General features: G+C 42.7%; 1 protein-coding gene across 3 annotated transcripts in view; it reads right to left on the reverse strand.

Moving 5' to 3' along the window:
* Nucleotides 1–14,452, reverse strand: part of tecpr2 (tectonin beta-propeller repeat containing 2) — a 49,073-nt gene extending 34,621 nt beyond the window's left edge. The window contains exons 1-6 of one of the 3 annotated variants that reach the window (XM_044165617.1): nucleotides 14,129–14,452; nucleotides 11,733–11,841; nucleotides 5,143–5,283; nucleotides 3,924–4,052; nucleotides 1,414–1,545; nucleotides 295–452 (exon numbers count right to left, since the gene is read on the reverse strand). In XM_044165617.1, coding sequence (XP_044021552.1) covers nucleotides 295–452; nucleotides 1,414–1,545; nucleotides 3,924–4,052; nucleotides 5,143–5,283; nucleotides 11,733–11,813 — 641 coding nt within the window. In that variant the 5' untranslated portion in view covers nucleotides 11,814–11,841; nucleotides 14,129–14,452. Of the gene's footprint in view, nucleotides 1–294; nucleotides 453–1,413; nucleotides 1,546–3,923; nucleotides 4,053–5,142; nucleotides 5,284–11,732; nucleotides 11,861–12,613; nucleotides 13,054–14,128 lie in introns of those variants that run through there. The other 2 variants (XM_044165618.1, XM_044165619.1) reach the window with 2 other exon arrangements.
* Between the last annotated feature and the right edge of the window lie 202 nt (nucleotides 14,453–14,654).

The raw sequence follows: 14,654 nt of genomic DNA on the forward strand, positions 1-14,654 counted from the left end.
ATTTTTACCCTGTAAAGCACACTGAATTGCCTTAGTGTATGAAATGTGCTATACAAATAAAGTTGCCTTGCCTTGCCATGCCATGTAAAACTACTGTTGAATCATTTTTTTAATAAGTGAAGGGGGCGTGTTCAAGGTGTCTAACAGGAGGTTAAGTTTCCCTTTAACTTAACTTTCTCAGCAGGTTTATTACATTTACATCTATAAGCAAAATAAACTGTTCTGTCGTGGGCTGTGTGTGTGATGTGTGTGTTGAATATTATGGGTTGTATATCACGTGTGTAGTGTGTTTACTTCTTGCGGGGCTTGGTGCCCAGCTGTTGGACTTCCTGTTTCTGTGTGCAGTAAAGCAGAGATCTCTGCTGTGTTGAGACCAGCAGCACCTGGTGACTGTACTCCATCTGAACCACACCTGAGGACTCCTCCAACAGCAGCACAGGTTTACACACCCCCTGCACACACACACACACACACACACACGCTGTCAGGACGGTGTGTATTATCTAGAGCTGCAACAATAGGTGGGTTTCCATCCACCTGTTTTTATGCGCATTTTCAGTTTGTGCATAACAAAACAACAAGTGGAAACACCAAAATTTCTAAACAATCTCGAAATATCGCAAAAAAAGCTTGGCTGGGGTGGAAAAGCTGGTGTATCGATAAAATCAAAATGTGACAGAGTGGAATGGAAACAGACTTACCGAATAAATAATGACGTACATGAAGCATATGACTTTAACGTCCACTGAAGAGATGAAAAATAGCGGCAAACTAAACATTAGATCTCTGTAGACCAATGAGGAGACTGTAACGTTCCTCAAAATAATACATGAAACAAACATAAATCCCATATTTCCATCGAGTTTTCTACTATTGAGGTTTGACTGGCGCTCATTTAATTACGTCATCTTGTTGCCATTCTACTATTGCAGAAGAATAGGACGCACTGACTGGAAAAGTGGTGCCTACTGCTTATCTCGTTGAACCAACTCCTAATGATCGGATAACGTTAGTGAATGGAAACAAGCATTTATTCATTTTCTTTTGCTGATTTTCTAGCGAAACATTTGGATGGAAACCTAGCTAATCACTCACAACAGAAAATTAATCAGCAACTATTTTGATAATTAATCGTTTTAGTAATTTTTCAAGCAAAACTTCTCTGGTGTCAGTTTCTCAAATGTGAAACTTTTCTGCTTATCTTTGTCATATATGATAATAAACTGACTATCAAGAAAACATATTCGAACAAACTGTTTTAATACATTTCTTTGAGCAGAGGGAAATTATAACAGGCTGTTCTTTTTACTATTTTCTGCCATTTTATAAACAAAATAATTAATTGAGAAAATAATCTGCAAATGTATTAGATTAAGGTTTTTGTGTCAAACTTTTGTGTAGTTGTGGTTTCACCTGGTCCAGGTCCAGAGAGGAGAACACAACTCGTCCTTTATCGTCTCCAGAGAAAAGTTTCATCCCGTTGGTGCTCCACGCCAAAGACGTTACGGAGCCTTTATGGAGGCCGACCACATCGAAACGCCTCAACTACACACAGAGAGAGAGAGACAGGTGTGTTACAGCTACACACTACTCAGGGAGAGAGACTGAGCAGTCATGCTTAACAATAGCTCCGAAATAAAACTGTTTTCTGTTCGAAAATGAAATGAACACTGAAATTTTATCACTGAGGAAAGATCACAATACACCAGAGAAGAGAAGAGAGGAAATACAGTTGGAAGAGGACTTCAGAGACAGATACAAACAAGGAGAAAAACAAAAAGAAAAGACAAAGAAGAAGATGATAAAGAAAATCAAAGCAAGTAAAAGCAAACTACTGGACACTGAAACCAGTCTGTCTATCTCTAACTACAGAGATAGACAGACAGGTGTGTTACAAGTACACAGACAGAGTTGCCAGGTAACCAAGAGAGAAGAAGCAACTAAACATGAGCTACTTCAGCAAATAATTTAACTGCTTTCAGATCACGTTTAGTGCAAGTTTTATATTAAATTAAACAAAGAATTTAGGAACAAAGTGGGCACGTTTCAAGTAAATCTGAGAAACCAGTAAACTGAAATCAGTAAACAAAACTATGGGAAAAGCTGACGGTGTCGTCCCTCATTCGTCCAGCAGTGCTCCATCGTAGAAAAGGTTTCAGTCGTAGTCGTCTGGACGCTGTTTTCAGAATCAAGACGTTTCGGCTCCCATCCGGAAGTCATTCTCAATTGTGAAAAAATGGGCCGGGAACTCAGAAATTTAAGCTACTCTGTGTTACATAAGCCCCGCCCTCAGGGAGGAGTCTACCTTAGTATCTGTTGATTAGCTAGTTTCAACTGAAACTGACCTAATAGTTTCCATTAAACAATGTAACACAGAGTAGCTTAAATTTCTGAGTTCCCGTCCCATGAGACACTCAGCAGACTTTAAAAGGCAAAGTGACAGAGCAGTAATAACAGACCTGCTGTTCTTCACCCAGAAGCTTGGCATTCAACTCTCAGCAATATAACGACCTTAAAATGTTTGGCAACAAATCCATCCGACAGCTAGATGCAGAAACTGCACCGAAACCCAACATCACTTTATGCAACACAGGCACAGTGATGGTTCAAGGGTCTCAGAGGAAACTGGCAGAGTTTGAAAGAGACTTCAGCAGACTGGAAACTCTCGCTGATGGGAAGAAGGCCTCTGTGCCTTTAGCAACAGCAGCTCCAGCTCCGTCAGATCCAACCGCCCAGCACCACTGCTCCACCCTCCCATGTCCACACAGCCTCCTCCACCCGCCTGCTTCAACAGCCCTCACCCAGGACACCAGTGTCAATAGTTTTATGAATTTTCTAGAATAAGGTGATGTTTGTCTTCTTTAAAGATTCTCACTGCTTTCTAAAAAGGTTCATGAAACAAGTTGATTTCTGACAGAAACGTGTTGGAATAATCTAAACTAGACTTATTTTAAGAAAGAATCACTATTTAATCAAAACAAAGAACAGTTAAAGCTTTCCCTACCCAACCAGCCAACAGTAAAATGCTGCTCACATGTTTATGCACAGGTGATTAAATTATAGAGAGACTGGTGGTTTTGTTTTGAACTCGTGATCTATATATTTCTGTTTTGTCTTTTCCAAGGAGGACTGAGTATTTTGTGTTCTTATGGACTGAGAAATGAACTCTTAACTCACATATTGTTTTGTTTATTGGGAAAGCAGTGCCTCTGTTTGTCTGTCTGAAAAGCAAAGTTGTGTTGATGGTTTTTACTACAAATATCTACTTTATTTTAAAGTTGTATGTGAGCAGGTTGATTTACATTTAAGGCATACATCCTTTGTGTTGGCTGACTTTTTGTGTGTGTGACTAGTCAACGTCTGTCAGGATATTTCCTGGCTGGCACCCCATAAAATAAAAAATACATAATAGATGTGTGCAAAAGCCGTCACAATATACAGGAATACATTTACACTGTGTAATGGTCACTAATCATTCCAGTAAATAACACATTTCAGTCTTCTAAATGACATAAGAACAATGTTGTTGTATATGAACAAATGGAAATGCTGAAATAAGCTCATCACGTGTCAAATTGTGTTATCAATTTACCTGCTGAAAATGTCTTACACACACACACACACACAGTTAAGTGCTAATTAATATAAATATAAGTAGGCTAATTAATATAAAGATATTAACGATGAATTAAACAGGGAGCTTTTAGCTGCACACACAAACTGCAGCACTGATACATCGCCTGACTCTTTACTAAGAGACTCGTTCAATAACACTTTACTTCACTAAAGGATCTGAATACTTCTTCCACCGATGGTTACAGAGGGACAACAGATTTCAGATACAAACACTGAGGGCGTAACATGTGTTGGGAGTCAACGGTTCCTGCAGTATCTGTCTGCAACACACCTGTCGAACTTCTCACCTGTTTGTTTCGACCAGGAAGTGGAGACACCAGCTGGAAGACGGCAACTCGACCAGACGCTGTTCCAACGGCAACCAGATCATCAAAACAGCTGAGCAGCTTCACAGCCGTGATCGCGTCACTCTTTCCCTCACACACACACACACACACACACACACACACACACACACACACACACACACACACACACACACACACACACACACACACACACAGGAAGTCAGCTTAAAGAAGTCTAACTGGTTTTCTGTTTCTGTGTGAACGTCTTGACGTCTATCTCTTTTAACCGACTGAAATATCTACTTCAAATTAAACAGTAGCAAACATCACAGACATCATGAGGATCACCCATACATGTACACAAAGATGGCGCCTATTCAGTCCAATGAGAATTGCTCGCCTGGAGCATACGGCAAAAAAAGATTCTGTCTGCAGTTCGAGGTGTCCTGTCTACAGTTGGACAGATGTCTCTTGTATAATGGCGGCTTGTGGGGAAAATGCTTTTTGGGCCACGGGGGAATGATTCGCTGCAATACTGCGAGTGGCCACTGGGAGCAAGGCAGAGCGGCGGCGCCAGATCCAGTTATTATACAACTATGGGATCACCTAAACACACCACTGCTCGACTGACTGCAGCACAATGCACTCTGGGATATCGACGACTAGGGCTGTCGCTTTTTCAGAAAGTCAAGTTTGAAGGAATTCAAACTAAAACGTAATTCGTTCGAATTAATTCGACCAGCATCACTTGTGAGTCCTCAGATGCGCTGTGGTCACAAACAGTCTGATTTCAGTGAATACTTCCTCACTCTGCCTCTCAGATGCTTCGCTGTCCTGATTATCTGATCAGCTCAGCTGTGCCCGCTAGTGTCCTCCTCCATGATTACTGATTAGCTGAGTTTACTGATCGTCAGTAGAGCTGCAACAGGTCAAGCTGATAGTGGATGGTAAGAGCGCAGGGTCCCCTTGAGGCAAATTGTGATTTTAAATATTGGGCTATATACAGTAAATAAAACTGACTTGACCACAAGCCAAACTACTTCAAACACTTGTTGCGTTCATAGACTGTAAAGTTTGAAGTCATTACAATTTGAATATTTAATTTTTCCCACGTTCGAACAATAGTTTGAATTTTGAATAAAATGTAACAGCACTACGGGGACTGAACCAGGACCCAGCAGTAAAGACAGACTGAGCACCAGAGAAGAAGAGCTCTGACCTCCAAGATGTACTTGTTCATGTGTGCAAGGCGGCGACAGTACAGGTAGAGCATGCCGATGCTGCTGCCCACCGCCAGGAAGTCACTGCTGCTGTCCAGAGCCGTCAGGTAGACCAGGACGGACCTGAACCCACGCTGCACCTGCAGGAGAGAGAGGCAGTACCCTTCATCATTAGTATCATCATTCATTTTAATATCATCATCATCATTAATATTAACATTGATATAATATACATAACTCGTCATCCTCCAGGAGATTCAGCCTCTCATCTTGTCTCTCTCTCTCTCAGTGTGTTTGTTTCCTTTCTCCTCGCTGTGTGAACGGCGAGCTTGAGTTCTGCCTCTTGTGTGTTTGTGTAGTTTGTCCTCTTCCAGGTGTCCATGGTGGAGAGGAGGTCATGTGACTCAGGTCTGTTTGGCAACACCTGACGTTGCTCGACGTCTTCCTGGATCCATGTTCTTCATATATGTTACAATCTATTCATAACTTTGTCATCATGATTGTCCAAATAATTTCATTATATTGGTCTCTTCTGTACACACGACATCTATTTCCTGTCTGTCCTGAGTTTTCTTCCATTTTATCTCCATTAAAAAGGGTATTTTCATGGAGTTTTCCCTTTATCTGAATCGAGGGTCTAAGGACAGAGGGTGTCGTATGCTGTACAGACTGTAAAGCCCCCTGAGGAAAATATAAAGAAAAATAATATTGGGCTATATAAATAAAACTGACTTGACTTTTACTGCTTTTTGATAAGTGGACATTTGTTCTTTCAGAATTTCATATGACACCACCAGACTGTCCTTTTTCCATTTCTGTTCTGCTTGTCTGCATTTCGTCTTTATTTCTCTAGTGTTGTTATTTAGCCAAAGCGTGCTGCAAGTCGGCTTGACTCACCTGATATTTGCAGGTGCTATGGAATCAAGCACACCTTGACAAGTAAGGTTGAAGTTATTTAGTAAATCATCTGTAGACATATTTGCAGTGGTGAAGGCCTCATGAAAGCGGTCAGCAGAGTTGGTATTGAGGAAACGAGAAGAGATATAAGTAGACACTGTGGAAGCAGGAGGTGGAAGGAGGGCCTTAAACACAACAGCTCTGGTCAGGAGCACATAAGCTAGCCTCACATTGATCAACACTTTCAAGAATAAAACCAGAGGAGAGAACAATGTCCATGGCGTGTCCCTTTAAGTTAGTGAGACCCTCAACTGACTGAGCAAGATTAAAAGATTTCACAATGTCTATAAAATCCATAGTAAAAGAGGAACCAGAGGGGCAGCATACATGTATGTTAAAATCACCTAAACGACGCTATCAAAGCTAGGCATAATAAAAGCTACAAGATCAGAGAACTCCTGAATAAAACCAGTTAGATTTTGGGGTCTGTAGATTAAAACACAGCCAGTCCACCTCCACGACCTGAAAGCCTAGGCTGGTGAAAATTATTTAAACCAGGAGGACTTGATTCCTTTAATGTCACACAGTAACCTTGACTTAACCAAGTCTCAGTAAGCATAAAGAAATCTAACTGATTTGATAATATAAGATCATGGCAGACACACAACTTATTTGCCAGAGATCTAACGTTAAACAACCCAAACACTACTGAGGTGGAAAATGGATATGGAACAGGACTGACTAAGGAGGCATGAGGTGAGGCAGCAAGGTACACAGGGACCAGATTACTAACATTCACTGTGCAGCTGCGTTTCCAGCGGGGGACTCTGTTGCTGGTAGCAGTAGGAATAGCCCTAACAGGTGATATACAATGACATCATAGATGAAGACATTTACTTATGTTTGTAGAAAGCATTTGGGCCTCTAATCTGCTGTGAACCATCTGATCTGTAGAAGGCATCGCGCAGCCAGAAAAAAAAATCAAAGTTCTGTATATATCCAAACCAGTTAAGGTTGGACCATTTACACAGCCAAGTGTCCAGAGAGTACAGCTGGCTGAAAATCTCTGAACCGTGCCAGCAGAGACGTGGTATGGGACCTGAGAAAACAACAGTGCATTTCAGCACAACACTAAAAACTGAGCAACTGAGTTGAATTGTTCCTTAACTAACTCAGTTCCTAGTTGAGCTGAAACAGCGTTGAAGCCAGCATGAACAACAACATCTCTCACGGAGGGATATTTTTTGATCAGAGCGGGTAGTTTCCCCATTGATGACGGCCAGGTGAGCTCCCGGGAAAGCACTCAACAGCCACCTGGCTGGAGCGGCACACTGCTCACCTTGGAGGCCCCTATGATGGTAGTGGAAGGGTCGGGGTCTGCAGGTGACGCAGCCCAACATGAGGCGAAGCAGCAGCGATGTGCCGCCTGGTGGTGGCAGCAGCCAGCGGGGCCGCGTCGGCTCTGGGACAGAGCTTGATGTCAGGATTGTCGTATACCAGAGGGAGGAAGCGGTGTGAGGTGGTGAACCGCTCAGGCGAGGCTTCATTCAGAGCCAAACGACGGCTGGTTTTCCTTCTACCTCGGACTCGTGTCCAGGTGGAACGAGGAAGAGGGGTGGAACAGGAGGCCCTCCGCCCTGCTTGTCACTTGCTTGCTGGGGAGTGGGCTCCTCCAGACGGCGGACAACAGAGGAGTTTAGCCAGGGGATGGTGGAATCACAGGCAGACACATCTTCACTGTAGAGGAACTTTTTCAGAGCGTCCGGCTCAGATCGTAGCGGCCACCTGTCCAGCGAGCACTCGGCAGTCCTTGCATAGAGGCGGCTGGTTGGCAAACACCTCGTTACGGACAGCGGGGGAGCAGGGTATCTGTTTGGGTCGAGCAATGACTCCACATAAACCGTGTAATGTTACACCCCGTCACTCAAGTGAGTCTGCACTTGAGAGCAAACTAAGTTTGCATGACGGAGCAAACAAAGTTTCGAGGTAAGTTAAGATCTGATCACAGTCACTGATTGCAGTTAAAATTCAGATTATATTAGACAAAAGGTTCAAATCTGTTGGATCTGATAAAACTTTTAGATAAAAACTAAATCAAGACGGTAAGAACTAAGGCCAAGCTGAGAGAGAAACCAGATCACAGTCCGTTTTGACGGAAGAAACGCGGTATTAAACGGGCACCGGGGCTAAATTATTAAACATGAAAGTATTGATAAGCTCCGATGTTACTGGTTCTTTATCGGTACTTTTTAACATTTTGGTGGTGTCATTTATTTACATTCTGCAGCCTCTCTTCCAGCCCCGACAAAAAAAACAAAAACTACCAGAAAACCAAAGCTCTCTGTGCTGTCAGCCCGCCGGCACAGAGCAGCAGAACAGCGGAGCTCCTCCAGCTACGCTTGTTACTTTAAGTGCAATGAAATCTTTGCGAGTAAAAAGCCAATACTTTATCAGTACACCTGTTCAACAAGCTTAAACACGTAAACATGTAGAAAAGGGATATTTCAATCGGCTCTGTCCGTAGTCTCTACTCCACCGCCGCTATGTTTTATGGCTCTATGGTGTTTTGCTTTGAATTAATTCCAAGAACATTCATTACAAAAAAATTAAAAACCACGATGATTTACATTAGAAGCACAAACAGTGGCTATGCGGAGAGAGTGAGTGTGTGTTTGTGTGTGTGTGTGCCTAAACATTGAAATAAAATCAATATTATGTGTCCACCCCATTTTACAAAAGATAAGCGTTTATTTGATTTATTTGATATTATTATTATTATTATTATTATCATTATTGTGTTTTTACATAAAATCAATTAAATGAAATAAACTGTTTAAATGTGTTTAATCCAGTAAGAATAGTACTATATATTACCAAACCATACACATTTTTGCAACAGTTGTCATTACAGATGTGGATTATACATTAACATGTATTTTTCTTCAGCAGTAGCACTAGCAGCGGAGAGGCATTCACTTCAAAACCTGCAGATCAGCAAACGTTAGAGAAACAAATGACCTGTGCACCCACATCCAAACACGCTAAAGACCGAAACAATGCTGCGGCGTACTTCATTGCCAAAGACATGATGCCCATTCAAGCAGTAGAGAAACCCGGGTTTGTGAAACTGATGAGGATGGCAGCGCCTCTCTACAAAGTGCCGTCAAGAAAATTCTTTTCAAAGAATGCAATCCTGAAGATGTTCAAAGAGGTCAGGGCTCATGTGCAGAAACAAGCGGCAGAAGGGGAGTGGTTTTCTGCAACTACTGATCTGTGGACCGGCAGTGGTGGTAGTGGAGGACCACGCATGAGCTTCACAGTGCGTTTCCTCTCTCCAGATTGGGAACTGAAATCCTCCAGGAGTGGAGCATCAAAAAGGAAAGTTTGTCTAGTATCACAACGGACAGTGTACCCAACATGAAGAAAGCCTTTGAAGGGTTACCCTGTGTTTGGCTTGGCTGTTTTGGCCACAACCTTAATCTAGCTACAGCCAAAGTGCTCAAAATTCAGGGTTGACTCAGCTGTACGAGCAGGCACCTTGTACATGGATTCTCTCGCAGCTGGAAAAAAGGGGATTTGAAGAAGAAGCAGGCAATCCTGAATATTCCTGAAAGATCACTCGTTCGTGACGTAGTGACGAGACGGGGGTCCACTTTCAAAATGATTGAGAGATTTCTGCAACAGCAGCAGGCTTGTTGTGCAGTGCTCGCAGCAGACAGAAGCTCGTGGCATCTAATGGCGAAAGACAGAGACGTGCACACTTTAGAGACAGTCTTCTGGGGCCTCGACATGACTTCACGGATCTACTGGGTTCTGAAGCAAAGGCCTCACTGTCGTCTTTGAAGCCTGTTATGGAACACATCGCATCTGGCCTACTGGTCGAGAAGGAGGAAGACGATGGCCTAACAAAACAAATTAAAAAGGTTATGAGGGATGACCTGCATTGCCTGCTTCGTTGATCCCTGTTTCCAGGACAATTTTTCTCAAAATAAGGATGACACCATCAGGTCCACTGTAGGAGCAGTGAACCTGGCAGAAACCACATCACTGCTACCTCGAGAATTACCTGCCACCACTGCTGATCAAGAGCAAGGAAGCAGTACTTCCACCACATCTGCCTCTTCTGCTGCTACAAAGAAGAAAGACAAATCTCTGTCTGGCTTGCTGAATAAAATTAAATCAGCAAAACAGGAAAGGTTCGAAGATGCCCCGGATGAAAGACCCAGTGGCATGGTGGAAGGGTCATGTTCAAGACCCCCACCTTAGAGGGGGTGTTGAGTTCCAGTGGACACATCCTCTCACCTCACCGCTCCAAACTTAATCCGGGAAAGGCGAACATGCTCACATTTCTGCATCATAATCTGGACTGAAAGTGAGCAGGTCTCCAAAAGCCTATCTAGGTTTGTTGAGCTGCAGGTTTAGGCTCACTGAAGAGACTGCATTTATTTTAATTGTATTTAGAAGTGGGTTTTTTCAGAAAAGATTTCAATTTATGTTCTATTTGTTAACAATGTTAGTATAAGACGGTGTCGTCCCTCATTCGTCCAGCAGTGTTCTATCGTAGAAAAGGTTTCAGTCGTAGTCGTCTGGACGCTGTTTTCAGAATCAAGACGTTTCGGCTCCCATCCAGAAGTCTTTCTTTTCACAATTGAGAATGACTTCCGGATGGGAGCCGAAACGTCTTGATTCTGAAAACAGCGTCCAGACGACTACGACTGAAACCTTTTCTACGATAAATGTTAGTATAGTACTATAATATTATAACCCCTAATACTGTTCAGAATCAGGAATATTTTATTGATCCCCGAAGGGGAAACTCTTGTTCCAGCAGCTCGCCTTTACGTCAGTGCACACAGGAACAGAAGTACTAAGCAAAAAAACATAAAACACTATAATACAGGTCAGAAAATAAATTAGGTACTAAGTGGGTTTACCGGTTGATGATAATAATACAGTATAAATTAATAGTGCATGAACTGTCAAGTTAAATGTAGATTATTAAGGTTATAATGAGACGGAGGATATTGCACAGCAGTAATAGAGGGATGACCAATTTATTGATATTTATCAATATCAATAAATAGGGAATTTTAAACTGAAATATTGCACAGGAGTATTACACAATTATTTAAAGTATTGCAGAGATGTTAATGATAAATGTCCAGTTTAGTGACTTCGGGTCAAACAGACTGACTCTTAGAGGGAGGAGTTAAAGAGTCTGATGGCCACAGGCAGGAATGACTTCCTGTGGCGCTCTGTGGTGCATTGTGGGGGGATGAGTCTTCCTCTGAAGGCGCTCCTTTGTTTGACCAGCACGTGATGGAGTGGGTGGAGACGCTGTCCAAGATGGCGTGTAGTTTACCCAGCATCCTCCTCTCTGACACCACCGCCAGAGACTCCAGCTCCACCCCCACAATGCCACCGGCCTTACGGGTCAGTTTGTTGAGTTGAACTTAACATACAACGTTTACTAATGTTCCAGATGCTCTATATCTTATTTAAAAATAAAATACATGTTCAATGGCAAAGAATGCATAATAAATCATTTTTTTACCCAAAGACAATAACACATTTTAGAGGCGTGCAATACCGCATACCATGAAACCGTGGTATTTTTATCATACCGTCAAAATCTCATACCGGCCCATGCCTACTTGGCTGGGTTTTGGACTGGTTTGGAATGGGTCAGTACCTTGGCTGGGATGGCATTCAGCAGGTAGTAGAGCGGGCAGAACTCTCTCAGGATGGACGGCGGGGTCAGCTGGGCCGCCATGTTTCTGCCGAAGTGGACTCAGCTGGTCCTGAAAGTCAGTTCAAAACCTACATTTAAAAACAAATACAATTAACCTGAGAAGAAGCGCATTTCGAGAATCACTCGGCTGTACTGCAGCCAGGAACTGTGCACCAAACTCGCTTATCGAACATTTTACTGTTCCCTTTTCTTATTTGCTTAAAGTGTAACTTCACACCCAAATGCTGCTAGCTCCTTCCCTCCCAGCATATTTTAAAAATGCAGAAGAGTAGTGATGTGTCGGTCACGAACGAGTCGAGTCGGTAAGTGAACGATGGGAGCCGGCTCCGGTCTGAGAGCCGAGGCGACCCCCTGTTTCATATTATACAAATTAAATTGAAATATATACAGTATGTGTCTGTACAGAGTTGCACAGTTATTTATTAGCCATAGCCTACTATTGCATTCATAGGGTGTTATATATTTTTTTTTACAACTAGGATACTTGACATTTATTACTTTGTAACCATCAAAATGACCAAATATTTCAATGTATTGCAGATGAAGGATCTTGCATGTTTATATCTTGCAACTAATAAGTATTTATGTAAAATGTAACTGAGGCAGTGACCAGCAGAAGAGCCTAACTCCCATCACTACAGCAGAGGACTGCAGGAGTGCACTGTCGGGGGCGTGGCCTCTTGGGAGGTGAGGAGACACGGAGCAGCTGCTGCCGGACTCTGCGCGTCCACGCTGGAGACACGCTGGAGACACGCTGGAGACACGCTGGAGCTTTGACAGTCAGGAGGCCTTGGTGGCCCTTTGTAAAGGTGTGTGTGTACCTGTGCTGTAGCTGAGCTAACGGCGGCGGCTCAGAGAGGCTGTCCGGTGTGGGGAGCGGCAGCACGCAGCCGTAGCCCTGCTGTTTATCGCGGGATCATCATCAGGGGAACCAACGCAGTCCGGTGGAGCCGCTACAGCCGTCAGGAGCGCAGGTCCGAACCACTGCGCCAAAACTGACAAGTACTAAGTGGCGCGTTGGCAGAAACGAGCGTAAACTCAGGTGAAGGATGCGTCTCCATCTGCATACATTTGAAAATGAGCGCGGTGGGGAGGAGGGCTGGCCAGCTCTGATTGGAGGGCGTTAACGCTTCTTTTTATAAATGTCGTGACGGAAACTGTCAGCAGCGTTTGCCTCGCAAGGTTCACAAACAGAAGATGGCGTGCTGAGCCATTTTCAACCCACGAAATGCAGATTTTGAGAAGAATGTCAATATTAACAGCAGTCCAGCATTGATGCGTTTCATCATGGTGTATAATTCAGTTTACAGCTGAAAAACACGTTTAAGTGTGCAGTACCTCTTTAAGGTAACACAATTAAACATTTTACTTCCATAAAAGTTCAGGTTTATGATTTATTTGCGGTTTCTCAACTAGTTTCCCCTTATGAGTCATGGAAGGCACAAACAGCGTGGACAAACGTAAACAATTCAAATTTAAAATAATTGTAACGCTGTTTGGTGGACCAGACATTCACCGAATTAAACACTCAAATTGTTAGAGGTCTTATGTCATGTTTTGTAGTGAACACATTTTAGCTCAAATTAAGAGATAGATAAAATTGACATTTTATTTAATGAAGATTGGTGTGACGAAGCCCATGAACGTTCTGCTCCCCGATCAGCTGGAAAGAACTCTGCACCAAACTCGGTTACAAAAATCAGCAGTTTACTGTTCCCTTGCGCTTTATCTGACAACATACAATACTGTAAAAACAAGACATTAAGAGTCGCTTGGATTGATTTAAGGTAACACCATTAAGCATTCTACAACAATAAAAGATAAGGTTTTATGATTTACCTGCAGTTTCTCCTGCATTATTCTTTCCTTACTCGAGTCACGGAGGGCGGCAACGAACAGGGTGAACAAACGTAAACAGCTGAGGTTCAACATAATTTAAACGCTGTTTTGTGGACTAGACATATACGGAATTAAACAGAACAATTTATTTAAGTGTAAGAAATCTTACACCGGGGTTTGCAGTAAATTGATTTCAGCCCAACTTGAGAGAAATATTAAATTGACAATTTGTTTAACGGAGTTTGGTGTGGCGCTGTCTCTACGGAAGATGACGGCACCGTTGGGTTAACGTTAGCTCAGCAGGCTGTTCTGAAGTCTGACAGCTGACAACAAACATCCCAAAAACATCTGAATATTTTCATCAACAGACGAACAGCATGTTTGATGTGTTAGCTTCTCAAACACCGAGTCCACGGCTAGCATCATATGAAACCTGCTAATTCGATGTTAGCAGGGCAGGCTAACGCTAGCAGCAGGAAGAAGACTGAGTCACTTACTCAGAGAGTACAGTGAAGGATCCCACTCTGATGTTGTTCCAGATGTTTTAATGACAGCAGGATATTAAAGAGTTGAGAGGTGACATCGCCCTGTGTGTCCGACAGCTTTCACACTAATGTTGCCCTGCTGTCAACAAACCGCGCCACCTACTGACAGGACACAGAATAACACCCTTTCGTTCCTGTTAAATGTTTCTGTTTTAATATATTTTTATGTTTCGGATTCTCTTCCAACTGAACCACTAAAGCACAGACGTTTTGTCGTTCATACTGACTTTAATCTGCTAGTTGGTGCTCTTCTTCTGCAGCCAGAGGCTCGTTTCATTAATATATTTATAAATGAATGACAGGAAGCGGAAACTCAGTGACTGCTGGTTGGAAAACCTGGAAACTGGATCTGTTCTTCCATTCCAAATCTGGAAAGTCTTCAAATATAGAGCTTTGCAACTTTGAACAATAGTTTTAAAGTGAACAGGCTACTTAAACTGAAAAATTAAGATAACATTTGTTTAATTTAATGGGAGGA

The sequence above is a fragment of the Siniperca chuatsi genome, linkage group LG15 (assembly GCF_020085105.1).
Source record: "Siniperca chuatsi isolate FFG_IHB_CAS linkage group LG15, ASM2008510v1, whole genome shotgun sequence".
Lineage (NCBI taxonomy): Eukaryota > Metazoa > Chordata > Actinopteri > Centrarchiformes > Sinipercidae > Siniperca > Siniperca chuatsi.